Source organism: Rhea pennata, chromosome 15, assembly GCF_028389875.1.
Source record: "Rhea pennata isolate bPtePen1 chromosome 15, bPtePen1.pri, whole genome shotgun sequence".
NCBI lineage: Eukaryota > Metazoa > Chordata > Aves > Rheiformes > Rheidae > Rhea > Rhea pennata.
This window is the reverse complement of record NC_084677.1, coordinates 7,472,629-7,500,144: the sequence shown is the minus strand read 5'-3', so window position 1 is coordinate 7,500,144 and position 27,516 is coordinate 7,472,629. Positions and strand designations below refer to the sequence as shown.

Genomic DNA, 27,516 nt, shown 5'->3' with positions numbered 1-27,516 from the left:
CAACACTTGAGATCAACATTTTCCATTACATAGTCTCTCTTGGTCATCACATCACATCACAGATCAGCCCGTGCTTTCAGACCCTACTTCCTAAAGCTCCTCAAGTTTAAAGGGAATTACAACCATTGGAAACAGTTGGAAATATACAGGCAAATTGAGTCTGCTGATGCACAGCATAATAGCTAGTAGTGGGCAGTGGGAGAGACATGTTTGTTCACTTCTGAATTCCATCTAGTTTTAAAGATGCAGTTCATAATAAGACGAAACAAGTGAAGAATTGGTATGGAATGGTTGTCTTGTTTGCCCACTGTGAATTCTGCTGTCAACAACTTAGCTTTTAAGTAGATTATCCTTTCACATAAACCTTCTAAGATAGAAGGAGGTACTTGGATATGCCACCTCTTTCCTTCTCACAGTCATCCTTCATGCAAGTGAGTAAAGGAAGAAGCATGAAAAAGGCATCACCTGCTTTAGCATCACTTTTAGACACTTAGCACTGCATTAAAAAAACACTCAAAGCACATCAGTCCAACACAAGCCTGGAGAACAAAACCTGTATAGATCAGCTCTGGTGAAAGCCTGAAGTCATCTGGCACTGTGTCCATTCTGCTTTAAAAATATTCAGCTTCTATTTAAGAATAAAGTATGGATAGCAACTATACAACAATTAAAAACATATGCAAGAGAAAGTGAGGAAAAAGAAAGGAGAAGGATGTTCTTGCCAGCAAATGTAACAGTTTTTTCTTATAGTGACAGTATTATAGAGTTTACTAGCAATGCCGTTAATGTAATACATGATGAAGGAGAACATTCTAATTTTTTTCTTCCCAGTCATGTAAGTTGTAAGCAAAAACATATTTTTTTTTTAAAAAAGTGTTCTGTTTAATACCACAATTCCACTAGCACATTTATCTATGTATGAAGGGCATGTTTTAAGTGACTTCAGTTCTAACGCTTTGACCCAGCGGAAGTTAGGCTGCTTATGCTTATAAATAGTTGGCTCAGCCTATGGTACACTCTCTTTCCTGAAATCCCTTGGAATTGACAAGCAGAGCTTCTTCTTCCACTGACACTCCCAAATTTCCTCTTTTTGCTTCTCCTCCTTCAGTCCCAAAACAATAAGCACCTCCTTTTAGAGCCACTTTGTATTCCAGTCTAACAGCAAGGCAATCACTAAAAAATAATCTGGTGTACAAAGGAAGCAGCCATTACAGATCTTTGCCAAACTGTCCTACCAAAAACTTGGAATACATGATGGTATAGAAATCTAAAATTCTAGAGCACAGATGAGACTGTTTATGGGTCTGAGTATTTTTGTGTATGGTTTTGATATGATTTATGAACACAAGATTCTTCTGACATATTCAAGAGTTGTAAGAATTAAGGCTTGTATCAGAATGAAAATGCCACAGTAAGAGAGATTACTATGTCGGAATGTCATTTACTCCAGCCAAATTGTTTGCAATGTTTGATGGAGCTGGTTAGACTGCAAAAGCAACTCTTTCATAGTGCTTCCACACTTTTGCTTTTTAGCAACACAGGATTCCTAATAGCTGTACCAATGTCTTTAGAACACAGATGCTGTTGCAGGAATTCATTACATATTTTTTCTAAAAAAGATGATCTCTGGGACAGGGACACACCATCCATGAATTTGTACACTCAGTCTTAATCCAAAAGGTCCTGATCTAGATTTTTTGCTAACATTCAATGCAAATGTTAAAAAAATATCTTTTGGAGATTTCTAACAGAACATACAAAGAAAGCCAAAAGAAAAAAAAATACAGCTTAAAAGAAGAAAAAGTTATACTAGAATAGCCAAATTTCCTAGCCACCTTTAAGCAGTGATAATTTTGAGCAGTAGGTTTTACCTTTGAAGAAGCTAACAGACTGTACTGACATTAAAAACTGCATGACAACCAAAATGTTGAATTAAGGCCTTCATTCTATTTGTAAGCAGCGGTAAAGACTGTGCCACGCAGCTGGTAATAGCCACTACCTATTTCAGCATGTATTTTAAGTCAAAAGAGGACGCAGCCTATCACCGACCCTTACTAGGGGTGGCAGCAGTTAATCTAATCTCTTGAGAAAACTTGCGAGATTCGAGTATGTATCAGCCAGGGCTCACCTGAAGTGCCTGGGTGATGGTTTTCTACACTGTTTGTCTTAGCTCTTCATACACAAACGGGTTTTTTGTTGTTTTTTTCCCTCTCTCTCTTTAGGGAAGGGAGAACAGAACAGCGCCGCGGCCGCGCGCAGGTGCCGGGCGGCCACCTGCCGTGAGGGGAGCCGCGCCCCGCCCTAACGGCCGCCGCCGTGAGGGGAGCCGCGCCCCGCCCTAACGGCCGCCGCCGTGAGGGGAGGGGAGCCGCGCCCCGCCCGGTCCCGGCGCCGCGCCGACGGGCGGTGTCCGCGAGGCGGCAGGCGCCCCGTCCCGGTCGCGTGCGGCTCGCCGGGAGCCCCGCGCCTGGGCCGACCGCGGGGCTGGTGTTACGGAGCGCTCGGGCGAGGCCCCGCGCGGGGGGAGGGGGGGAGTGTTGCCACCTTGTGGCCGCTTTAAAGAGCGCGAATGGGGGGGGGGGGGGGGGGGAATAAGTGGAAATGGCGCCTTTTCCCAGCCGCCCCGCCCGCGACGGCTGCTCCCGGCGGGGCTGGGACGCCTCGCGGTCCGCCCCCGCGGAGCTCCGCTGCGGACGCCCCGGGGCGGGGCGGGGGCGCCCCTCGCTCACGGCCGCCGCGAGAAGCCGCCGAGGCACCGTCCCGCCCTGCCCTGCCCCGTCCCTGCCGCTCCGGCCCGGCGGGGCCCCGCGGGAAGGCGGACGCTGCCCCCCCGGACGGCCTCCCTGCGGCTGTGGGGCCAGGCCGCCCGCCGTGCAAACGGGCGGGGAGAAGGTAGCGCCGTGGTGCGCGGCCCGCCCCCCCGCGCGCACCCGCACGCGCCTCCGCCTTCGCGGGCGGCTGAGGGGCACTTTCGAAAACTCCTCGGCTTCCACACCCAGCCCGCCGCTGACATCATTCGTCCGGGAGGCAGCCGCCGCCAGAGCCGCGCCGCGCCGTGAGTAGCCGCTGCCGGGGGCCAGGGGGCTGCTCAGGGGCGCGGCGGCGCCTCCGCCAGCCGGGGGCGGCGGGAGCCGCAGATCGCCGACACCGAGCCGGGGTTTCGGGTGCTGCGGGCAGATGGTGCTCGGGCGCGGGAGCAGCCGCTTGCTGCGCACCGCCGCGGCCGGGCTGCCCGGGGCCGCCGCGCCCCGGCCCGGCCCCGAGGCGGCGGCAGCCGCTCGGCGCTGCCGCCGCGACCCCCGGCGCGGCCGGGGCCGGAGCTGGGGCCGGGCTGGGCGCTGCCGCCCAGCCGCGCACGCTCCCAGAAAGTTTTCAGTCTCCACAGCACTTTTAAAATTTTTTTTGGCGTGATTTGAGGGGAGTTTGACTATGCCGCAACAGCATTTGGTCGGTTTTTGGCGGCTGACCACCCTCTAGCGGGAGGAGAGTATATTTCTCTATAATTCAGTGCAGATTTTGGTTTATGGAGTTTTTTTCCCGTGTTAGATGTTTTCCCTCTTGAATCGGGCCGCAGTTCTGAAGAGCCGCGCTGCCTGTTTGAGCGGCCCTGTGCCTTTTCCAGAGGCAGCGTCCCAGCTGCGCGGGCTTTCTGGCAGATAGCAGAGCGGCAGCCCTCGGTAACGTGCATTGCTCACAGCCCGAGGGGTTTGGGCTGTTAGCTCCTTGTTTGGACATCTCTGGGAGGAGTACGGCACAGCTGCCCTTTGCTTGGCTGCCTTACCCTGGGCTTGCTCCCTACTCGCAGCACGCTGCTACCGAGAGATCTGCAGTTTGGCCTCTCTGTTAATTTCTTGGCAGAAACAACTTGTTCATACGGTGCAGGGATGTCTCTTTGTCAACACTGGTGGCTGCTATGTAAAGGAACAGTCGTTATTACAGCTGAGAATCGTAGAAGCATCTTATGACCCAGTACGGGGGAGTGAGGAAACCCACAGCTGTAAAATACACACCTGATTTTCCTAAAGAGTTCTGCAGGAGCTTTAGAAATAAACAGCTGTGGCTGGCTAGTCTCTATTTAAAATAAATAAAAAAAGCAGTACTTTACTTGCTTTGAGACTCAGTCTATATGGTGCTGGTATGTTAGCTATTTAAAATAAGCCCTCTTGTCTACCTGAGCAAACTTTTTTGGGGGGGGGAGGAGGGGGGGATGTCAAATAAAATACTTTGTCACGAGTGTTATGTCCGGACCTGCTCTCCAACTTTGATTTTGAAGGTTTGGCTGCCCAGGTAGGGTAAACCTGTTGAAGAAAAGAACTGTAAAACTGGATTGCAGGACTGAGGTGGCAGGAGGCTGCAGAGACAGACAGGCAGTAATCTGTGTAAACAGCGGGGCAATGGGCATGAGTTTCAGTGAGGGAAGAATTGAGTTGCAGTTCACTGGCGAGTCCAGCTGCTTTTTAGTAATAGTGTGTGTGACAAATTAAATGCCATGTAAGGACTGTACTGGTGTTTAGTACTAGTGGTGAAATCGAAGTGAAACTAGAAACAAAGGTATATGAAAAGCTTGTAAGTTCTGCAGAAGCTGGTACAAGTTTCTTAGAGTAAGGTGTAAAGACTTGACCTGTCACCACAAAAGGTGCTGGAACAAAGAACCCTTGCTATCCTGTGCATCATGTTGTAAACTTGCAGAACATAGTTGGAGAACAGACTGTTGGGGTACTTAAAGGAGGAATCATCCTCTGTGCTGAGCAGGGATGTTTTACCATGTCAGCTGCGTGCCAGGCTGGACTTGTTTTGGAGAAACCAAGAATTATTCCGCTAACTGGCTAACCATCAACATTAACTTAAGGTGAAATACAGGAATGCCATGAATAGTTTTACAAGATGATCAATTTCTTGTTGATATACTCCTAGCATGTGGGAAGGAAAACAATCTGCTGATATCATTTAAAACAAAACACCAACCTAATATTGGTAGACAAGATGCTGCTGGTGTTGTATTCTTTATTTGTGCTTTCTGGAAAGACTTCTGCTGTAAGTGTCTGAAGAGTGTTGATTGTGCTGCAGGTCTGCCAGTGAGGAAAACAGCGTATTCTGTTTGCTTACACAGAACAAAGGTGTTTAAAACATTGCTGACAAAGGAAGTTGTTCAACAGACAGAGCAAGTCAAGACTGAAGGCCACTTAAAAACCCATGTGGGTAAAGACTTCTGTCTCAGTTCTTAGGTGCCTTAGTTACTGTTTCTGGTCAACACTGCTTAACATCTCTACTTTCATCTTACAGTCATTCTCCATCAGTGTACCCTTTACCCTCCTGATTGATTAGAATCTGTTGCTTTGCAGTTGCCTCACATCTCTTCCATTTTCATGCTTTCTACTTTGTTTTGTATATCTCAAGGTTATTTTTCATCTCAGGTTGAAGTTTATAGAATGATCAGGAGAATGTTGCACTGATGAGTCCCATATCTATATTTAGAGGACCGAGACCTTCCTCCACTTCTGCTAAGCTCGTTAGTAACGGCCTGTCTCCTTTAATGCTGTTTCCATATCCATTTTAAAAACAACGAGATGAAAGCACAAGGAGACCCTTCCTTTTTCACCTTGGTGATTTGTGTGTGTTTTGGTTTTCTGTTTACACTTTATGTTCCATTTATATCTTGAATGTCATGTTCAACTCCCCCTAAATTAGTACCAAAATGCATTTAATTAAAGAGATAAGATCTTGTCTCTTGAGGGCAAGATCTGCAAAGATGTGGTCCCACTGCCATATTTCTTTTGGAAGAAGACCTAACAGAATAGGAGGCTGTTATATAGGGAAACAATAAGAAAGAGTTTTATTCTAATGTACCAAATGCTTTATGTATAAAATTCATGCAGGCCAAATTTGAAAGCAGAAAAAGAATTCACAGCTTTTATTGAAAGCACTCTGGTCTCAGCAGGAAAGTAGGGGAAACAAGCTGTAGCACTAAAATTCCATTCATGGAGCTGTTTGACATTTATTTGAGATGTTTGTCTTTTTGATGCTCGCAGCACAGTGGCAATCTTTTTGGTGGGATCTCAATAGTCACTACTTTTGTTGAAGACTTTAACATTCTAGAGGGAGGATAATTTTGTAAAATCTCATTATGTCAGTTGATGCTCATGACTTCTTCAGAAAGGTAGGTATATCAATATTTAGAAAATCTTACTGGGTGGGATTTCAGGCAATGGCCTGAATTCATTCATCAAAGGAATTATTCTGTCTTCAGTGAATAGGGAAAATGTAATTATGCGTCTTTATTCTGCCTATGGAGTTTCATGGGCTGGTTTAATGATGGTACGTGCATGCCAGGTGAAGCCTCATAATTTAGGTGTGACCTTAAAATACAACCCTCTGGCAATACAGAGATGTTCACAGGAGTCTATAGGTGGGGCAGAAAGTGGACTGACTTGAGCACCCCTTGGAGATAGCTATAGGATATATATTTATGATTTACTTCTCTGATTCTTAGATACTACGCTGTGTCTGGAAGCGCAGAGGCCCCAGACAGCAAAGGCAGGCAGTATGAACCCTCCATCAGGTGTCTAATGCAAGTGTTTAGTGTCCTGAAAGATATAAATCTACATCCATCTTCCAGGCAGAAAATGACCCTCCAAAGTCCCTAGATACCCACATTATGGTGGGTACTAATGAAGATCTCCGCAGTCAGTTTACGGTCTTGTTGGGTTCTAAGGTTGCCAGTTCTCAATCCTCAGAAACAACAAACCAACAACTTAATGTACACACAGAAACAAACCAAAGTCTAGAGGCTCCAGGAAATTCACGCAGAACTGAAGAGAGCCAGTTGAGCCTGCCCATTTGTCACATGCCAGCATGCTTACAGTGTCTTTACTTGTAGCACATCTGTTGAAAACACACCAGCTAGTCCTATTGGAGAGTCCCCAGCAGAATTGGGCACTGTTAGCAATAAGATATGGCTTGCAGTGAACCAAGCACTATTAGCACAGCCAGTCTGATCAGGGTGAAACTGTACAATAGACCAGAGTTGACGCAGGTAGTAGCAGGAGGTGAAGAGTGTTCTACTTCCATGTAGCAGCCAGAGCTTAGAAGGGCAATGCAACTTGTGTGCTCAGCTGTACAGTGAAAAAATAGTGAAAGAAAGAGGGGTAGCTGATTAGAAGTCCTTCTGAACTGATAAAGTTCATGTGACAACCGTTAAGTTTTACTTCTAATTGCATCAATTACAAATCCAAATGTAAAAATGACTTTGTGAAGATAGCTTATTTAACTGGGTGGTAAATCGTATGCTACAGTATTGATGTGAAAGAAGACACTAGTAGCAGTGGAAGAGTTTACTCTTTTCGTTTTGTAGCCAACTCTTACACAGTCAATAGAGATATATTTTCATGCTATTGGTGCATGGTGTGTATTTCTCAATACAGAACTAGTCTGCTCATAGCCAAATCAAAACAAGCAGTTTGAACGTTTTACAGCAGTGAATATAACACATTTAATTGCTGGCAATTTCCATAGAACATCTGCCAAAGTTAAAACAGTATCGGCTTTCATTTCTACTGAATTAAATGCATCGCTTTCAATCTGGAAAGACAGACCTTTTCTGCCTTTGTTTGTTGGTTAATTAGGTGGAACAACATAAATCACTTTAGCTGTTCTGTTGTATCTGGAATAATCATTTGAATAAACAGCAGGCTGTAACTAGTAGAGCTCGATTTTTGAGAAACTCATGGAACTATATTAATATCTAGAATTAATGCTGCAGGTGTGTTTTTTTTTTTGCTTTTTATTGAATCAGACTGGGGACACATTTAAGCTGTCAACCTGATGAAAAGGTCTAGCATTATACTTGGTCTGTCCCTCCCTGCCCTAACAAGGTATTGAACGGGGACAACCCTGACACCAAAATGTGTCCACACAATGATTGAGCAAGGGTGAGGCCAGGCCACACCTCAGTTCAGTTATTTGCTTCACAAGCAGGTTCCTAAGCTATTCAAGCTATGAGAACCTCTTATTAGTACACCCCCACATCATTGCCCTAGCTTCATTAAATGTCTGTCTAATAATGTCTGGGCCAGGGAGCCAGGATTATGCCAGCAGGCTGCAAAGAGCTATACAGTGCTGGAAGGGAATGGTGGCCTGAGATCACCTGCAGAAAAGGGCAAGGTGCTGCTTGTCCTTTGTAGCTTTACCACACACCTGAGAAACAAATCCTTCCTTAAAGCTGATTGTGTGTCATCTATCCCATGATAACTTCTTGCATTACTGTGTTGTACAGATCAAAAGTCAGCTTTGCTCCCAGTGTTACCTGAAGTCTGTGAAAGATAGGAAAGAATTCAGCGGAGTCCCAAGGGCATGTGGATCCTGCAAAAAAATCTTGCAAAACATAAAACGAATTGTTGGAATAACCTTCACAGGAGTAAAGAACTGGAAGGACCTGTGAGTAGTCAGGTCTGCTCTGCTGTTAGCACAACCACTGTATCAGCTAATCCATTTTTAGATTGGTAGCTCTTTTTTGCCTACTGTGCTGATTGTAAGGTTGTTCCAGAACCTGACAGCTCTAAAGGTTAGGAACTTTCTTCTAATTTCCAACATAAAGATATTCATAACTGATTTATAGTCATTTATTCTGGTCTTTAGGTTAAGTAGTTCTTTCTACTTAGGTGTGTTTACCCTGATCTGTAAACAGCAAGTATATCCCCAGTCTGTCTTCCTTTTTGGAAATGAACAAGTCAGAACGAAAAGTACTTGTGTTTAGCCTAGCAAAACAAACTTAGTTCTTTTAGATCAGCTTGATTGTTAAGAAGTTTTAATGTATACTACAATTTTGTCTATAGTGAAGTAGTATCTGCTGTACAACTTAAAAACCAAACTGGCTGAATGGAAAGGATGTATTGAATATCTGAAATGAAGTGTATGTGTTTCAGTTTCTAAGCATACAATTAAGCTCTATCCATACACATGCTTCCAGTTGCAAATGTTTTGTAAAATGTTTTGCAGATGACTGAAAATTAAAAGAATATATTTGTGTTTTGTGAGAAACCAAAAACTACAGTGCACAAGCTGTTTCTTCTTTCAATTTACTACTGGCTTTTCTCAAACAGTATGTGCCTTCTGAGAACTAATGTCTTGAACTGATTGCTGCCATTGGTTATCTTCCATTAAAGACCAGTTTCTGTTAGCATTTTTTCCAAGGGCACATGACTTTTTTTTTTTTTTTTTAAGCATAAAAAAGTAGGTGAATGAGCATGTCCTGGAGTCTCCAAGCAACAACCGTGATGAGAGCTAGAGATGAAGGTTGAGGAATCATTGTAGCTGCTCGTCTTATAAATGGGTGAGCCATCTAGTTTACACTAGTGTGGGTTCTCTTGGGATTTAGAAGCAGACATAGAACAGATTAAATCTGAGAGTATAATTACCTGGAGTAAAAGTGCAGTAACAAGATGTCTTTAAGGGAAGAGAGTTTATGAAAAATTTCCTTCAGAGGGAGATGGTTCATGCTTTTGAGAGAGGACAGATGTTGTCTTTCTGCTGAACATGCAAAAGCCTCCAAAGTGAGCTCGTTTTGAAAAGATGAAGGCTCAGTGAGGACTGCTGATGTGCATGTGGAATTGCATGTCTATTGGAGTAGGTAACTAGCTTCTGTAACTATGCAACCTTGTACCTACTAAATTGTTATTGAAGTACATGGTGGCTGTTATACTTCTGAGATTTTGCTGGAGTATTTGAATATATTTATCTCAAATCTTTTAGGCTCGAGACTGTTTTTTAGAACGTTCAGGTAAGACCTGGCTAGCCCCTTTTCCCCCTAGGTGCCGTTTCCCCACCCAAGGCAGGGCATTGTCTTGATGTTTTCCCATAGGCCTGACCTGTTTTCTCACTCTACCCACAAAGGCTCAGTGGCACAGCGACTTCCCTCTGCCCTGCATGAAGTAGGGCCATAGTGAAAGGAGTGGTAGGGCAAGTCTAAACCCAGTCTGAACTTTTTCAGAAATAAATGACAGACAGAGTTACAGAAGTGGCAGTAATGTTGGATCTGTAGCTTCATCCCAAATGCCATCAAAACTTCCATAAAAACATTTTTAAGATGGTAGGAATGTCAGCTTCTTTGGACCTCAGTACTCAAAGCTGGAAGCTAGCCATTTTCTCTCTCTCTCTCTCTCTCTCTCTCTCTCTTTTTTTTTTTATGTTTTTAAGTGGATTGTATGGCATTCGAGGGTTTTACTTTCCCAGACTTTGGAGTACTAGCTTATTAACGCCATTCTAGTGTGAGGACAGGATGAGCATGAAGCTGAGACGCTCCAGGGAAAAACTGCCAGACATCACTGTAGGCACTGTCTTTTCTATGTTTGGCAGCTAAGCAGGGTTTCTGAACATGAGCTGAGATTTAGGTTTTGTGGAATAGATTCGCAGAGCTCTGAAAGGGTGTTTCAGTATCCCCTCGTATTTGGGTGATTAGGCCAAGAACATGGGATTATTCATTGTAGATCCACTGTTCCTCAGACAGTACCAATAGGAGGAGCAAACATCCAGCCATCATTATAACAAAAGACTTTATTAAGCTATAGATATGTTCTTATAGTCATCTTCACGTACACAAAAAGCAGACCTCAGGGTTTTGGTTGCAAGGCAAGATTTCCTGAAAGAAGGTGGACATAAACTAGATCATACCATGCCTTGCTAGTTTGTATCCAAACACACTAGCTGGTGTGTTTCACTGTCAAAATATAACAAGCTAAGTGCTTTAATTGTACTAGAGATTGCTGAGTCCTAATTCAGTGTGTTGCCAGAGCACCGTAAAAGTCTAGATGATCAGAATGATCTTAATTTCATTTTTGACCATTGAATTAAAGTATAAAAGTTGCAGTTCAAGTAGAACTATAGAAAACATTATGAATTATTTTTTCTTTAGTTTTTTTATTTTTTTTTTTTTGCTTGCATACAGTACTTGTATATAGGGAACATTGTTTCATCTCCTCCTGATTTCCTTGCTTTGCAATGAAGGATTTTGAAATGTAGCTGGAAGTATGAATGAGTCTTCCTTCCACATAAAATAGCACAGAAAGCTGCAGGCTTGAGTGTTTCAGCTGCCAGCTTGCTGGGGGCTTACCACTGCTCGTAAGCAAAAAGAACTGATGGTGTCCATTGCTTCTAAGGCCTGACCTTATGCTTTGCCCTCTCCATCCAAGTCCAGCATCAAGCTGAGGGCCTGAAATTTTGTTCCTTGAAGAGCATACATTGGACTGCATACTTAGCTTTGTACCAGAAGAAATGGAATGGGAGCCCCTCTGCTGCCTAGTTTGCTACTGCTATTTTGAACTTCCCTTCTAGATTCCCATTCAAAACTGTAGAGGTCTACCAAGAACCAGCTGCACTTCTTACAGGTTTGTTAGCTGGCTAAAGAGACATACTGTTTGTTTATTCATTTGTAGCCCTTGTATATTTGAGCACAAAAAGTAAGTCAGAATTTGAATCTGACCCCTCAGCATGACGACTAGATCTGTCAGTGTCGTTGGAGACCTTCAGGCCCTTCAGGCACTTTGAGACCAAAGGGTTCTTCAAGTCCGTTCTTCTCCTAGGGAGCAAGGCTATATGTACATTACATCTGTTAAGCCCTTTAGGTCCATGCATAGAAAATCCATAAAAATATGCATTTACAATCTTCAGGTTTAAACAGTTCACTTTTGCCTAGTTTTACGCTATATTAAATTCACTGAGAACAGAGAATAACTCAGCACAACTACAGAGACTGCCACATTTGTTGATAGATATGTATTTTTAACTGCCAAATTACACTTTCATAATGAGACATTAGTAAAAGAGAACTCATTTTCTATGTAGTTTGTGTACCTACAAACTCTAATGCATCAGAGAACTATTAATATGCTTTTCAGGGACTACTGGCAGCAGAGTCTTTACATGCAGTTAATAAATCTACATGCAATGCTAGTTTCAGAATTAGCTCTCATTCCTTAAAATAAGGCTCCCAAGTCATCACATAAAATAGTATTAGTGTGCTTTAGTGCTTTTTCTTTTTCTTTTTCTTTTCTTTTTTTTTTTTTTTTTTTTTTTTTTTTTTTTTTTTTTTTTTAACTTGCAGTGATGATACAGGTAAGAAGAAGGAAAAAAAGACATTAGAGTGTGTTTGTACTTTTCCATACTTCTCCCTGCATGGCAGGAGTCATGTCCTGTAGCTGACTTGGGAAGGATCCAAATGTGTCACAGCTTAAGGAGCCCTGAAAAATGCCCGCACCAACCGAGGGGGTGTGCAGAAATGCTGAGGACAGTGTCAGAGGGGTGCTGTGTCAGGCACCTCTGTCAGGCCAGCCTGACAGAGCTCAGTCGTGTGCTAGCTGCCTTGGTTAATTCTGCAGCAACAAACACAACAGACAGATGATCCAATTGAAATTACTCAAAGGAGGGATTAATGTACAGATACCACAGATTGTGAATAAGGCCAGTGCAACATAAATGCAGTCATGCGCACTAGCATTTTGCACACCATTAAAGGTTGAAAATAGAAGTGTAACTGGTATTAGAAGAATTAACCTGAATCAAACAATATGAATGGTGTGAAGTGCTCTAGGCATCTCAAGGAGGTTTTGATTTAGTATCACTTAATGAAAGAACAGCTGGCAAGGTGCAACTAAAACAGATATATGCAGTTGACAAGCAGATGCTGAGTAGTGGAGGGTGAGGAAGGATGACTGCAAGAATCTAATGTAGCCTGCTGCAGAACAAAGAAACTGCCCAAAGTACTAGTCAGCAGATAATCAAGCACGAAACACACTATGATGCCCAGTTTTATACGCTAGTCAGCTTAAAGAAATATTGAAAAGTGTAGAAAGAAAGCATAAGAATTTAGGTATTATCTGCCTCATTTTAAGGAATGTTACTCAGTAAATTATATCCTGTAATATTGGTATTCCCAATTGTTGAATTAACTTGGGAAGTAGGGGTAATGAAACTGAAGTGAGCTGTTTCAACTGGTATAATTATTCAACTGGTTTTAAATTACTTGCACTTCTTGTTCTTTATGTTGTTTGATTAGGCATTAGACTGTTGAAATACTCAAAGCTTTTGCTAGTTTGGGAAGAACTGCTGTCTGAACTTATTTCACTTTCCTGTTTTTGAGAATCATTCAAGAAAAACAGAACCCTTCATATCTGATTAAAAAAAAAAATAGTAGTTTAACAGTATTGCCCTGTTCCTTGTGAACTAGGAAATCTTATCCAAGTTTAGGGACAATGGCACAGGCAAAACATGAGTTTGCTCTGTGCTATGTCATAAGACACCATGAGATGTGGCACAAGAACTCTGAGTAAAGTGAAGTGATTATCCTGTAAATACAAACATCTTATGATGTATCACAAGATGACAGACTTCACATGCCACCAGTATACAAGCTTTTTCTTCTAATTTCAGATATATAGTCTTAATTACAGCATGGAAGGGCAGAAGAATTGATAATTAAAAAGGCTTGCTTCGACACAGTTTTGCACCAGTGATCTCAAGGAAGTTCAGCTGAATCAAATCCTTACTGATGGCCCGGAGACCTGCTGTTCTAGCTGCAATGAAAAATCCTGTGTGCAGAAAGCTGCAGGTATGCCAACTCGTTTAGCAGGATCCTCTCCCCCTTCTTTTGGGTGTGTCTTTACAGCACCCTTGGTGTGGGTGACTAGCAGCCTGTGCACCAACAGCCACTCAGGCCTTGGTGTGTGCAAAGCAGAAGCCGTTTTGCCATATTTTCACTGTGTTTCCAGGACTATGTGCCAGGAGTGTCTGTATTGAGATTGCCTACGTACATAGACCCAGATGAAGGTGATAAAAAGAATGGACTCGATCTTAGGAACTGAGGGCAGGACACAAAGTGGATAAATTCCAGCCTTTTTAGTGCAAGTGAGCGCAGCATGAACATACTGTACGGTGTATGTGCTTCTTGGATTGCAAGGATTAAGTATGTGCAAACATGAGAAACAAACTGACAGCAGAATTTAACCCTGTAGGAAGAAATGAAAGCATGGGTGCAGAGATCCCATCTGTACTGGAAAGTAGTGATAAACTTGTTAAGAACTGTCAAAGACAGTTCCTTGCTTGCTTGCTGTACTAAACAGCAGAAAGAATTCTAATAGTGTGTTTTTTGTTTTTTGGGTTTTTTTTGTACTGCTGGGCATTGAAAAGGATTTTATCTTGCAGATCGTGTAAAAAGACACTTACCTCTGCATGTCTTGAAGATCATGGCAGAGGTTCTTAGCCACATCTTGTAAAGCCCCTCAGGCTTTAATAACAAAAGTGCAAATTATTGCTGTCAGTAGGCTCCATTACTGAAAGGATTAAAGGTAAGTATAAATGAATGCTGTACTTATCCTCCCTATATAAAATAAGGTAGCTGTAAAGTATTACCCAGAAACAACTCTCTTGTATTATTTGGAAAAATGTTAATATAACTGGCCTTCTGTTTTCAGTATGTTTTATGTAAGTGTTCTGCAACTTAACATTTGCAGGAAATCTTATTACTGCAGCATATGTGGATGTGTTCATTAGGATACTAATAGCTTATTATGTCTGAATTCAGAGGGAGCAGGCACTTTTACCTCGGTTGCATCTTTGCAGTTGTCTTACAACGTATTTTGTAAAGTGGTATTAAATGCTGATGCTTGCAAGTGAAGAATTCATTTTGAGCTCCAGTGTCATTCCTACTACAAACCCATATCTTTTTAAAATGTGATATGTGATAAAATAAGTCAAATTTTATTAGTGATATCCTTTTTTCTCTTAGCTTTGTTGGAGGTTGGTACAGAGAGGTTTCTGAAATAGCTGCAGAATCAGTGGAGGATGGAAGGACTTCAGGAGGTCGCTAGTCCCGTGTCCTGCTCAAGCAGGGAGTTAGTTCAGGATGCCCTGGGCCTTGCTTCAGTCAGTTTTGAAAATGTCTAAGAATGGAGATTCCACAGTCTCTTGGGCCACGGTTCAATGCTTAACCACACTCACTGGATGTAGTGAAAACATTTTTCACAATTGGAATATCCCTTGCTGTAACTTGTGACTGTTGCTTCTACAGTGTTTTTTTTTCTTTTTTTCTTTTCTTTTCTTTTCTTTTTCTTTCTTTTTTTTTTTTTTTTTTTTTTTTTTGCATGTATAAACTACTAAAAGAATTCATACTAGTTTGGGGAAAGATGAACAGTATCTGTTGCATCACTGCAGTCTCCATCCGTGCCTAATGGCAGTATACTTAAATGTGAATACTTTGACTGGAGAGCATAGTGTGTATTGCTTCAAATGATAGAACATGAAATATGACTTTATCCAGGAAGCTTTTTTGATCAGTACAAATATACTTACTATAATGAAGAGATTAAAACAAAAGAGTTGAGCAGTCCTTGTAAATGTTTTCATTCCAGCATGGATTAGCACTGATAAGTAGAGCAGTACTTCCAAATCTGCAATACAGCAAATTAAATAAATATTAAAAACCACTTGTCACACATTCATACCTAAGTTTTATTTGAAAAGTCTGATCATTTCTGTGCATCTTCGTAGGACAATTGTTTGTAGATTCTTGTTTATTTGCAATAATACACACTGTTAGAGTGCCAAATGTATGTGATTTGAAAATATATTTTTTTGTTCTTATTAGCAAACACTTTTAAGCAATATTTTCTTATGGCTACACAAATGTATCTTAATCCTTTAATTAAAGATTAATTTCTGTTTTTTCTATAGAGCAGAATTAATTCAGCCAGGTAAACAGAAGTGCTACTTTATTTGTTCTTGCAGGTGCCCTCCATTTTGAAAGAGCAAGGCAGTGCATGCCATTTGGCAGTGTAATCGATGTCTGCTCTTGGTTTGGCAAGCTTTGACAGGGAGTGAAGCTGTTGCTAAAAGAACTGCAAACAGTTGTGAACTCGAAGAGAAATCTTGAGGAGCAGTTAATGAGTGACAAAACAAAGAGGACTACAGTTAGTATGCAAAATAGGATGCTATCAAAGTGTTTGGTTAGTAATAAATAATTAAAATACTAAGTATTCTAAGTGTTAATGCAGACATTGTTCTCAGAAATACTCAGTGTGAAAATCTAATCGTGTCATTTCCCTGCTCATAAAGAGAGAGGGAGGGAGCTGCCTGATGCAAGAAAAGGTACACAGGTAGGCTGCTTATGGAAGAACTGGGAAGCAAGAGCTCCTTGCTCAAGGGCTGGAAGGAGCCTGACTCCCCAGAATGAAGTTTTAAATCCCAGCCCTGCCTGGAGTAAAGGAGGACTGTTTGCTAACAGCCCCCAGAGAGACAAAGTCCTTTCTGCCATTAGAGGGATGCAGATTCTGTAGGAGCTTCTGTGCTATCGCTGGCTGCGTTTCAAAAGAGAACTGCTTTCTGTGCCCAGTTATACAGAGTTTAGCTGGGAAACTCTCCCCTCCTTACTCCTTGCAGCGTCTGTGACGAACAAGAGCCTCCTCCTCAGTCTCCAAGGAGAGAGAAAGTTGCTAGGAACGACTGAAGTCCGCAGATCTTTTTGTGCCCTTCTGGGATCCCTGCCATGCTCAGGCAGGACGGATTGGGCAACAAGATGTTGTTGTCTTTTTCCTGGTGTGGATTGCTTGGAACTGGGCTGTCCCCTGGCTTTCTCCAGTGTGTTCAGTACCAGTGTGTGTGGAAGTGCAGTAGCACTGCAGGGCAGTGCTGGGAGCTTGTGAAAGTAGCTGTTGCCAACAAATCAGGGGGAAGTGTCTAAAACTGTCTGTTCCTAAGGTTTTCCAGTGGAGAGGCATCAAAGCTTTCCTAGCAGCCTTTACTGTGGTGGGTGGCTTAGTAGCAATACCACCTGCAACTGATTTTTACTTGCATTTTATTTTCTCACAGCCTTACATCATTTCTCTTGGAATAAAGGCTCAGTAACTGAGACTGTAGAAAATTAATTGTATCAAGACTTCAATCATTTTTCATTACATCAGAATGAAAACTTTCATTTAAACTTGACTTTATTTGGGTAAGATACATAATGTCGTCTTCTCATCACCCATACATGTTTATCTGTTCTTTTTGAAGCTCTTTTGCTTATGCCCCAAGGCAGTAAAACAAAAATATTCACTTGACTGAAGATTAAATAGATCTTTCTGGGCTGGCAAATCTTGGTTTTTGCAAGATTGGTTTTGATTAGATTACTTTTTTTTTTTGTCTGTCTTACTCTACGATGCCTCATTCAATAGGATGAAATCGTACTGTTAGCCTTAAAATAATACGGAGTACAGATTGGTTCTCTCTCCTTGTATGGCGGATGAGTGTTGCATTATTGTCTGCTTAGATACCATCTCTGCAACAGATGAAACTCAGGAAAGAAAACTAACCACTAGACAAGAGGGTACTGTGTGAAGACTGGTACATTTTACAGTGAAAATATTTTCATGTGGCATTATACAAAACCACAAAATATCTTTTCCTTCTTCCTTCCTTTCATTCAAGAAAGGCTCACTCGACAGCCATGAATGACATTTATAGAAACAGAACATGGCTGCAAGGTTCAGAGGATCTTGAGTCATTTGGCAGTATTGACTCTTTGGAGGAAACTGCCGCTTCTGTTTGTTGTGGCTAAAAAGGCAAAGTTTAACATTGAGAAATTGGGAAGGAATAAACACGGAGTGGGTGCTTTCCCTTTTTCAGGATTTGGACTTACCTTTCCTATACAATCACTCCAAATAGATACAGAAAAAGGTTTTTCAGATTAATTCTTATTTTCTCTAAAGCACTTTAATGTTGTTTGTTTGCCTCTGTCCTTGTTATGATGCTGCACTGCAGTGAAATGCTGTACTCCAGTGTAGGCATGAGAGATTAGTCTGGAACTTCTCATCTCTATTCAATATGTTTATATGCTGTCTGTTATCTTTTTGTTGAAATTTTGCAGAGTAGTTGTGTTTTGGAATGATGAGAATGCCAGTGGTGCCATTATTCTCTTCAAAAATGCTGTCAAAGTGATCCTTTTATTTAGCTGAATTCTCCATCTGCATTACTTAACAGTATGTGTAGTTAATCAATTTAGCACACAACAGTAGCAGAGAGGTTAGACATGGAAAAAAAATCATGCAAGTCTTAAAAACATATAGTTACCTCTTCATTCAGATACTTGCTCTGTTACATGAATATGATCATTTGACATGAGAAAATTTTTAAAGTTAAGGAAGTGGAGAAACCATTACTGTACTGGTGATCAATAATACTACAGAATGGTACACATTTAATGCAAAGAAAATATCAGTCCGTATAGAATATAGCATACGTTACTTGGCAAGTATTTTTATACAAATAAAGAAAGATTATAGATAGATTTATAGATTTTTCTTTATAGATAAAGAAAAAAAAAGATGATTATAATGAGTGTACCAAGCAAATGAACATTTCAATACATTATTAATAGGAGTTTCCCCTAAAGTGTTTGTTACCTGCCTGTGGATTCCCTGGGGATTCCAGTTCAAATCCTAATTAAGTTTGTGAGTCTGCATCCAGCAACTTTCTTTCTCCATAAGAATTTTTTCGTATGAGACATGAAATGATATTGATTGGGCTAGATAAGGTAAGAAGATAATATCTGGACTAGAAGGAGTATTGTGTGACTGAAAATGACTGACTAGAGTGTGACGCAACTGACTCATTTATTCAACCTTAATTGTCAGAGCAGCATAGTAAAGAAAACGATAGCCTTAAGTTATTTAGTAAAGGTTAAAACTTTTGAGCTTTATTTTCCGTAAGGACAAACTATATGAAAGCTAAGATATGTCATAGCCGTTCCTAAATCTAGGAGGTAGCTCTTGATATGCTTAATTTCATTCTACCAGCATCCTTTCCTTTGCAATCTGCATTTCTTCCCACTTTGAAAGCATGGTTGAAACAAGACTTCCCCAAATCCGGGAGCAAATGAGGTTGTGATTTGAAAAGCAGTTCTCTAAACGTCAGCAGGGAAATAAGTTTGATGTTCTTGCTGGAGAAGCTCACAAGAGAAACTTCTTTGTGTGTAACACTGCAGCCACCCAAATGGCATATTACGAAGTGCACCTCTTGGCTTCACTTTTGAGATTCCTTTTAATGCCAGTGGTACTAGCTCATTACCATACAAAACAAAAAGCTGTTATGCTGATGTATAGTCTGACTTAAATGTGATCTTTTATCTCTGGAAAAAGAATGAGTGCTCTGAAGTCAAACCTGTACAAAGTACACCCAACAGTACCAAATCTGACAAGCTCCTTGCTGTGGAATACGCTGAGGATGACCTTGCTACCTCCTGGCCACGAGAAGACAGTGTTATGACAGGTTGCTCAGTTAACAGGTTTTAAAGACTGATCATATATGCTCTTATTTTTAACAGATTTGTCTCAGATTAAAACCTCCTCACATCAAAGATGCTGATTCTTCTGGCTTTCATTATTGTGTTTCATATAACCTCAGCAGCACTGCTGTTCATCTCAACTATTGACAATGTAAGTTTGAGTTCTCCTGTTTGTCTGTAGGGCAAGCTTTGTCAGAAGCTTTATACAAATTTTTCTTATTGAGTTTCAGATGATTTTCTAGATACTATTTTTTATCAGAACAAACACTATGTTTTGAATATGCAGTGTATAAAAGACTTCAGGACTAGGCAATTTTTTTCTTATATAACACTTAAAATTATGCAATTAAAAATAGAGCTGGCAACTTTGCTTGAAGCCAACCTAAAATGGACCAGTGAGCTTACATGGACTATGTTGTATCATTTTCTGTACTCATAATACCTTTATCAGAGCTCCCATTTCCCACAAGGCCACACAAAATTGAGCTGTTCTAAAGTGTAAATAAAATTGTTATTTGCACTTAGTTGTGTTTATAATTTGATCCGATTAGTAATGCCTCTCTAGTTGCCTTAAACTTGCTTACTGATAGCATTTAATATTGTTAGCTGTACTTACACTTTTTTATACCCCCCCCCAAAAAAAAGAAAAAAAAAGAAAAAAGAAAAAAATCCCTAACCAAACCAACTAAAAAACTCCCTACCCGAAACATTCATGTTGTTGCTTTAGTTGGATGAGACAATACCAGTAAATGCCATGCTTGTATTTGGCATTGTGTATGAGTCCATGTTATGCAGCTAATCTTCTTCCCTGTGCGATTCAGAGCCAGTGAGTGTGTTTACAAACCATGCTTGGAGGGTGGAGCTATGGCTCTTGGTTCAGCTAGATCGGAGGAAAAAAAGGGAAAAAACTCTTGCCTTTTTATGTTACATGTATGAAGTCAAATAGCTCATGATTTATGCATAGTGATTATTTCAGCCAAAGTGTTTTCCTTAGAAGTGACTATTCAAGATGCTTAATTAAATTATGAAAGGGACAAGAAGAATTTAACTATTTTCATTTACTTGAAGTAATTTCACCACAGACTTATAGAATCATGTTGCTTTTCAGATGAAATTCTTTCTGGTCACAAAGAAAAGGTGTCTTCCAATATTTATGTCTAGCTCTTCATAATCTTCATCTTTCTAAAACTGCCTGCTTATCCCGAGAATATTTTTAACTGCTCATTAGAGTCTGTCTTTCTCTAAGAAAGTGTGTGCTCAGGCTTTTAGGATTAAAAAAATCTGTACTGGAAATACTTCACTATATTCAGTGAAGCTGGTTCAAATCCCATACTCTTTTCCAAGACTGTGCTTTAAGTGAAAGGATATATTACCCAAAGCTCTTTACTGCAAAATTGTATGAGCTCAGATGTTATCTTTCAGTCAGCTGGTTGATTTGTTGCATTGAATTAGGTCATTAATTGAGCACTAAAAGCAGGTTGTTTTAACCTGTTCCTTTTGAATATTTAGAGAGTTAGGATAGTGGAAGAGCGAATTATTCCAAGATCAGACCTTCTACATACAAATAGAATTGTAGAAATAACCAAATGTGCACTCCGTGTCTTTATTTACATTTAAACATTTAAACTTTTTAACCACCTTCTGTTAGATTTTGTGGTGTTTAGAGGTTTATATAGTCATGAGTATCATGCTGAAAGAATTATACAGCATACAAAGTTGAAAAAATGTATTGAACTTGGACTGCAAAATCCAAATGAGTAACTTAGTTCATTCTGGAAAGTAATGATTTTTCTTAAACCTGATATTCCAGTGTTATGACACATACTCCTAATGTCACATTACATTTTTTTTATTGCTGTACTGTTGGAAAAGCTGCACAGTGATCTGTAAGGTTTCTCAAATATCTTTTCCAGTAGCAGATACTATCAGAATTCATATTTAAAAGTTGTATTTTTCCAACTTGAGTCAGAACAAAGGCCTGGGTAGCTATTGTAACTGGAATGGATTTCCTGAGGAAATACCACTTGTGTGGAGTTCTTGCAGCATTTGCAGGGTTGATGCCATAAAAATTTGTTCAGTTGTTATAATACTGTTCTGTGTTAAATATTAAAACATCGAAATAGCAGTAGTACAGTGGGATATTAATGAGCCAATAGCCACTTCCAGTCGGATGCCATAGGATATACATCCTGCACTTACACACTGAAAGTACAGCTATGTTATAAAAGCTGAGATTGATTCATTTAATGTCAGGAACTAGGAAATTTATAGTCAAGGCTTCTATTTCACAGATACATTACTCTGCTATTTCCCAGAAGTTAAAAAATGTTGTGCCTTTGAGAGTTGCATTTTCCAAATGGGGTCCGGATGCTGCTGCTAAGAACAGTACGCTGGAATCGGCAACAGAACAAAGTAGATCTTGTGTACCTTATCTATTGAGTAATCCCTGCCAATTCTCTTTTTTACTTCACATAGGTCTAAAATGAAAATACCCTTTACTTCAAAACATCTAGTAAATAAGCACAAAGTTCAAGCTTTTATGAGTTCTCTTGTTTTAACTTATATCCAAACAGATACCAACTGATGCAACATTCAGGTTCTTGTTCAGTAAATAAGTCAATAGCAGATGTACCAGGAAACACTTAGAAATGCCTCTGCTCCCATCCCTCGGCCTATTAGTTCCCAAGTCCCGATCTTGAGCGGTGGCAATGGAAACTTCTAGTTCTGCATTGGGAACACAAAGTGTTTTCTGGTCCCTGAGGCCTCTGGTTTCACACCCGTTTCAAGATAGGGAAGAGTTTCCTCTCTGTTTTGCTCTTTTCCTTAAGGTTTAGCCTGTAAGAATTTCTTTTGAGTCCATTAGATCTGAAAACTTGAAAAGTTAAGTAGCAAAAATGAACAGAAGCTTATTCCAGTTGACCTGTCTAACCAGCAGGGTTTTGTTTTATTTCTTCTGCAAGATTCTTTTACTTCTGTTTTGCAGGCCTGGTGGGTAGGAGATAATTTTTCTACAGATGTTTGGAGAACATGCATCACCAATACTACCACTTGTACAGCTATTACCGATCAATTCAATGGTGAGTGTCTCATAGTTCCTTTAGAAGGATATACTGTGAAATTGCAGCTAAATTTTGCAGGGGCAGTAACATACTTGTTCAAAAAACTATATGCCTTAACTACTCAAGTCTTGTAAAACCTTTAATATTTGCTTTTCATTTTGAACAAGCAAACAGTTTTTGTAAGAGGAAAACAGGAAGAACAACCAAATGCACTTGAAAGCATAGTAGAAGAGAATAAAACAAACAACCTGCAATGCTTAGAAATTAAACCAGGTAAAAATAGTAAAGTCATTTGCAAGTGGCTCTAAAGTGATAGAATATGACTGTCATAATTTAACTTTCAAAGAGGAACCTAAAAATGTGTGTACCAATGGGAGGCAAAGGGGCAAAAGGAGGGCAGAATACAATCTAAAATTTTAACATAGGGAATACAACAACATACAGCACAGTCTAATCTCTGCTGCTTTATCAGAATAAAATAAAATAAAAATGTTTTCTTAACTGATACATTTATGATATGCTTTCAGTCTTGGTGTATATATTAAAAAAGAGTAGATGATTTAAACAGCCATGTTCAAACAATCATTACTTTTTAGGTACATGGAATTGGTTTAAATCATAGAAATCATAGAATGGTGAGGTTGGAAGGGACTTCTGGAGGTCATCTAGTCCAACCCTCAGCATAGCCCGTACGGGGATTGAACGCACAACCTTGGCATAAGCAGCACCACGCTCTAACCAGCTGAGCTAAACCTGCCCCTAGGGTATATCTGTTACTGCAATTAGTAAGATGATCACATTTCACAAAGACATGTCAAAGATAACTTGAATTTAACCTAGATTTGAGCTGGGTTTGATGTCTTTATTGTTATGTGTTCATGGAAATTAGGTATGTTAACTAGCTAGATTAAAAACAGCTCAGATATTTGTTTGCTATTCACAGACCTACTGACGGCAGCATAGCCATCTCAGATGAGAGCAGCTAAAAAGAACATATTTAAGTAGCTTAACTTGTCCATATCATTACAGCAAAGTTTTGCAAGATAGCTTCATGTAGTGTTTTTTAAATTAGTTATTTTAGCTCCAGGTTAGAGAGTTAACTGACAGGAGAAAATCTGAACCTAATAGAAGTTTTATGCTGAGTTCGGCAGTCATGTTCATTTACATCTTACTGGCTAGAGCTGTCTCCAAGTCATGTGAACAGCATGATTCTGCATTTGTAAGCCCTTTTAGACACCTGGCAGTTTAACTATGCTTTTAGTATATAGATCGAAGCAGAGGGTGTGGTATGGCGGGCGGGGGGGAGGAGGGAAAGGCTTTTGAAAGTCCTTAAACCATTGGCTGAATTAATAGAAAGAAAGCAGGGAAGAGCCATCCTAGGCAATGCACATACTGCAAACAGGTGTATCTGATGAATTTACAGAGCTTAGGCTGCTCTGCCTCTGTTCAGTGCAGGAGTAGGTAAAAGGATGAATTGCATTTTTAATCAAGGCTGCTTTTATTTTTGCAGATTATCAATCAATTCAGGCTGTTCAGGCTACCATGATTCTGTCTACTATTTTCTGTTGTGTGGCATTTCTGGTTTTCATTCTTCAACTCTTCCGACTAAAACAAGGAGAAAGATTTGTGTTAACTTCTATTATCCAGCTCCTGTCATGTGAGTGATTTGTTGACACTTGTTACATCAGTGATGCTTGTCTTAAAGTAGGAAAAGGAAGAGGAAAAAGTTTCAGTAACAACCAGGAGTATGAGAAAGTGGGAGGGCTCCAGAGGTCATAGCTTGTGCCCCGTATTCGCTTAAAAATTTTCTACTCTATACAAGTAAACACAGTTAAAACATAGATAACATTATTACTGCTCAGAAGTAGTCATTTAAACTTTGAAGGGAGAGAATATTAGATTCTAAACTTCTTGAACAACTTTGTGATTGTCACAGGCAGGTACTTCTATAATTTTTATTAGTCTTTACTATCCAGATGCTTAGAATTATTGTTTTCATTGCAAATAACATGAGCACACAGCAGCACTTTAAAATTTAATCCGTGCCCAAAAAACTGAAAAGCATGTCCTGAACTTCTCCCAGTTTAGTTTGGGTATGGAAAATGAGTTCTCTACAAAAAAGGATATTGGTGCAAGTGGCAGGAGCTGACAGAAGAGACAGTGAATAGTTGTTATGCATATTTAAGTTGTTTTAAGATGCTAAGTTTTACTATTTTCTTTCTCCTCCAGGTCTGTGTGTTATGATTGCAGCTTCCATTTATACAGATAGGCATGAAGAACTGCACAAGAGCAATGAATACAATATTGAAGTTTCTCAAGGCCAGTATGGCTATTCCTTCATCTTAGCCTGGATTGCATTTGCTTTTACTCTGATCAGTGGTGTTATGTACCTAGTACTAAGGAAGCGGAAATAAATGTCAGCAGCTAATTGTTTGTCACTACAGTACAAAACCAAATTTCAATAATCATTTTGTATATAATCATTTACATGGTTTTGTAGTAAAGCTATTGTTTCTCTAAAAATGTACTGTGTTCTTGATATGAAACAGAACAAAACCTTGCAGGTCTATTGGAATGCTTGGCATCTACAGGTCAGGGATCTAAGCAATACAAAGACAAGTTGTTAGCTTTTACGTATTTGTAAAATTGGCCTTTACATATTTCATCATCATAAATGTTTTCCCCATAACTAGACATTAACAGTTTATTTCTGGCCTCTAGTAGCTTACAAATAAAGCCAGTGGTTATTAATTTGCAAGCAATATACTAACCATATTCTTGTCCCAGGTCTACTCCTTTGGGATAGGATAAATACAGGGGGGAAAAATGAAGCCCAGATCACAGTGTAAAAACAATTATAAAAGCCCAAAGCAGCACTGAGTGTATATGTTTTAGCAGGGGACTAGCTTTCTGCTATTTGTAATATGCAGTAAGTGCCATCAAGCTTTTATTAAAACCACTTGCTTCACAGAAGTAAATGATTCCTCTTTCACTCTAGAAGATGATTCTCTTCTTTCATATTTAAATCAAATGTACAGAACCTCTGGGAGGAGAAGTTACCAAACACTGCATAGCTTGGGACTGGAATAGCCTCAGCTAAGAGATACCCCATTCAATCCCTAATCCCTTCGTTTTTGCATTGTGCATAGTCTTTCTGAAGAAGAATAGTTACCTTACCTACACCTGCAAATTTTTAAGCAAGTCAGAGATTCAGCAATACCAAATTTAGTTTTTTTTATGGCCAAATAACTCAGCATATCTACTACACCAGAATGTTGATATAGTAACTTTGTTTAATGTATCATTTCCAGAAAGCATTCCTTGAATCTGCCCATTAGGAATTGGCCTTTAAAAATTTAATTCTAAATTCCCTTGTAGATTTTACTTGTACCAAGCACTTCTACTAAATAAATTGGGGTGTAATAACTATGTTTGATTTCCATGATGGTTTTCAAAACAAGATGACTTGGTGACTTTTATTTTTAAATTATTTAATGAGCTAAATTTGTACTGTAATACCAAGCTTAAATGCTCAGCAGTGTAATATTAGGTTTGACTGATGGTGATTTAGGAGTCTGGAGACCAGTGTGAATGAATGAAGTGTCTTTTTCTGGTTAGTCACAGCTTTGTTTAAATGGAGACATGACTTTGTAGAAGCACCAACCATGTATCTATTTCAGTACACTCACTACAGCTGGACCCATAACAGGCAATAAAAAAAGGTTTTGAATGAGCTTTTACACTTAATGCAAAACAAATACATTACTACAAAATACTATAGTTCTATTGAAATTGATGCTGCAGTATGTATCAGCTAATGGTTTGACCCATTCATCTTCAGATAATTCATACCTGATCTCTTACAAAGTAGAAGTTTGGGCAACTAACTGTGTAAGAATTGTTTCCAGCATAAATAATATTGTTCACCCGAACAACAGTATTCCCTGAATAGCCTAACATGCTGTCACATGCAAGATTTGATTTTTGCAAGCAAATAAAGCCTACCAGGAAATGATAACTAATTATACAAATAAGACAACAAATAATAAAAAAAAAAAAAATCAGCCTGAGCAAAGTGCTTTTTTTGCTTCAGCATGATGCCAGTATTTTTTCAGGCTTCTTCCCTCTTAGTGGGAACTCTCTAAGTTTCAAATAAACAGCCCACTTCTCTAAAGTAGTGTTCCTACAGTTTGCTAAATACACTCAAAACCTAAATTTTGTTAGCAAGCAGAATTTGTTTTGAACAAACAGATGCAGGCCTAAGGCTGAAAGTAGACAGACTGTAAGCTAGGTATTTGCAAGTTTTATTCAAACATCAAATAGGGAAATTTTAAAGCAAATATTTGGATTTAAAATACTACTTTATATCTAAAAGACAGTTGTATGAAATTATAAGCCAAGCTGTTGTGCCATTGTTTTGAAGAGAAGCTCTTTCAGGTTCTTGCTTTGGTCATTTACAGAGCATTATTTAAAACGAAGATGTATATGTACATGTGCACATCTTGCTTCCACTGTAAAAGCGCTGTCCCAATTAAAAGTGAAAAGCATACACATACTCCACATTGTACAAACAGCAAGGTATACGTGATGCCACATAAAACAGAGGAGATGTGAATGTTCTGTATACCAAGAAAACAAATGCCAAAAAAGTTTGAAGTAGAGTCTTAACAGACAAAGATGTTTTAGGATATTCTTTCTACCTAATAAACCTTTAAAATATACCGTTTTCTATGCTTTATATATATTCTGCAACTGTACATGAAAATAAAGTTAAAACAAAAATACCAAGCTCAGTATGTTTAGCAGTCTTACCTTGTCGTTAAGCTTGGGATATATTTACACAATGTTGGATGAGACACAGTTGAGTGTATGTGTGAACAGAAAAAAATTAAATTCTTCCTGCCCATATTAGAAACACAAGCTGGTTATTTTTGCCCTCTAATAAAGGCCTTGCAGGTAAGCCAAGACAGCATCTAAGAGCGTGGTCCCCCAAGAATAGCTATTGAGTAATGTAAAAGATCCACAGACGTGTGGTAAGTAGATTATTGGTAAGGTCTCTTCTCCTATTTTGCAGGAACAGCTGTGTATTTTAAGAGATCAAGTGCACTGATTTCAGAAGCCTGACCATGTGAGAACTAATGTTAGACACAG

General features: G+C 39.9%; 1 protein-coding gene across 5 annotated transcripts; it reads left to right on the top strand.

Annotated features, from left to right (window-relative positions):
• The first annotated feature begins 2,695 nt into the window (after positions 1 to 2,695).
• Positions 2,696 to 27,086, top strand: EMP2 (epithelial membrane protein 2). Of its 5 annotated transcripts, XM_062587975.1 has the most exons (7): positions 2,696 to 3,055; positions 9,220 to 9,328; positions 13,420 to 13,597; positions 19,346 to 19,457; positions 22,290 to 22,383; positions 23,876 to 24,022; positions 24,595 to 27,086. In XM_062587975.1, the coding sequence occupies exons 4-7, from the start codon at positions 19,380 to 19,382 to the stop codon at positions 24,777 to 24,779; spliced, it is 504 nt and encodes a 167-aa protein (XP_062443959.1). In that variant the 5' UTR covers positions 2,696 to 3,055; positions 9,220 to 9,328; positions 13,420 to 13,597; positions 19,346 to 19,379; the 3' UTR covers positions 24,780 to 27,086. The 5 variants fall into 5 exon arrangements, with proteins under 5 accessions (XP_062443959.1, XP_062443960.1, XP_062443963.1 ...); XM_062587976.1 differs by lacking the exons at positions 9,220 to 9,328; positions 13,420 to 13,597 and adding an exon at positions 16,852 to 16,978; XM_062587979.1 differs by lacking the exon at positions 13,420 to 13,597.
• Positions 27,087 to 27,516: the final 430 nt, after the last annotated feature.

What these genes read in the sequence shown, in the direction of transcription:
- EMP2 (XM_062587976.1), top strand. Translation starts at nt 19,380, where the DNA reads ATGCTGATTCTTCTGGCTTTCATTATTGTGTTTCATATAACCTCAGCA. An exon ending in TCATCTCAACTATTGACAAT is followed by an intron (nt 19,458 to 22,289) that starts GTAAGTTTGAGT and finishes TCTGTTTTGCAG; the next exon opens with GCCTGGTGGGTAGGAGATAA. An exon ending in TATTACCGATCAATTCAATG is followed by an intron (nt 22,384 to 23,875) that starts GTGAGTGTCTCA and finishes TTATTTTTGCAG; the next exon opens with ATTATCAATCAATTCAGGCT.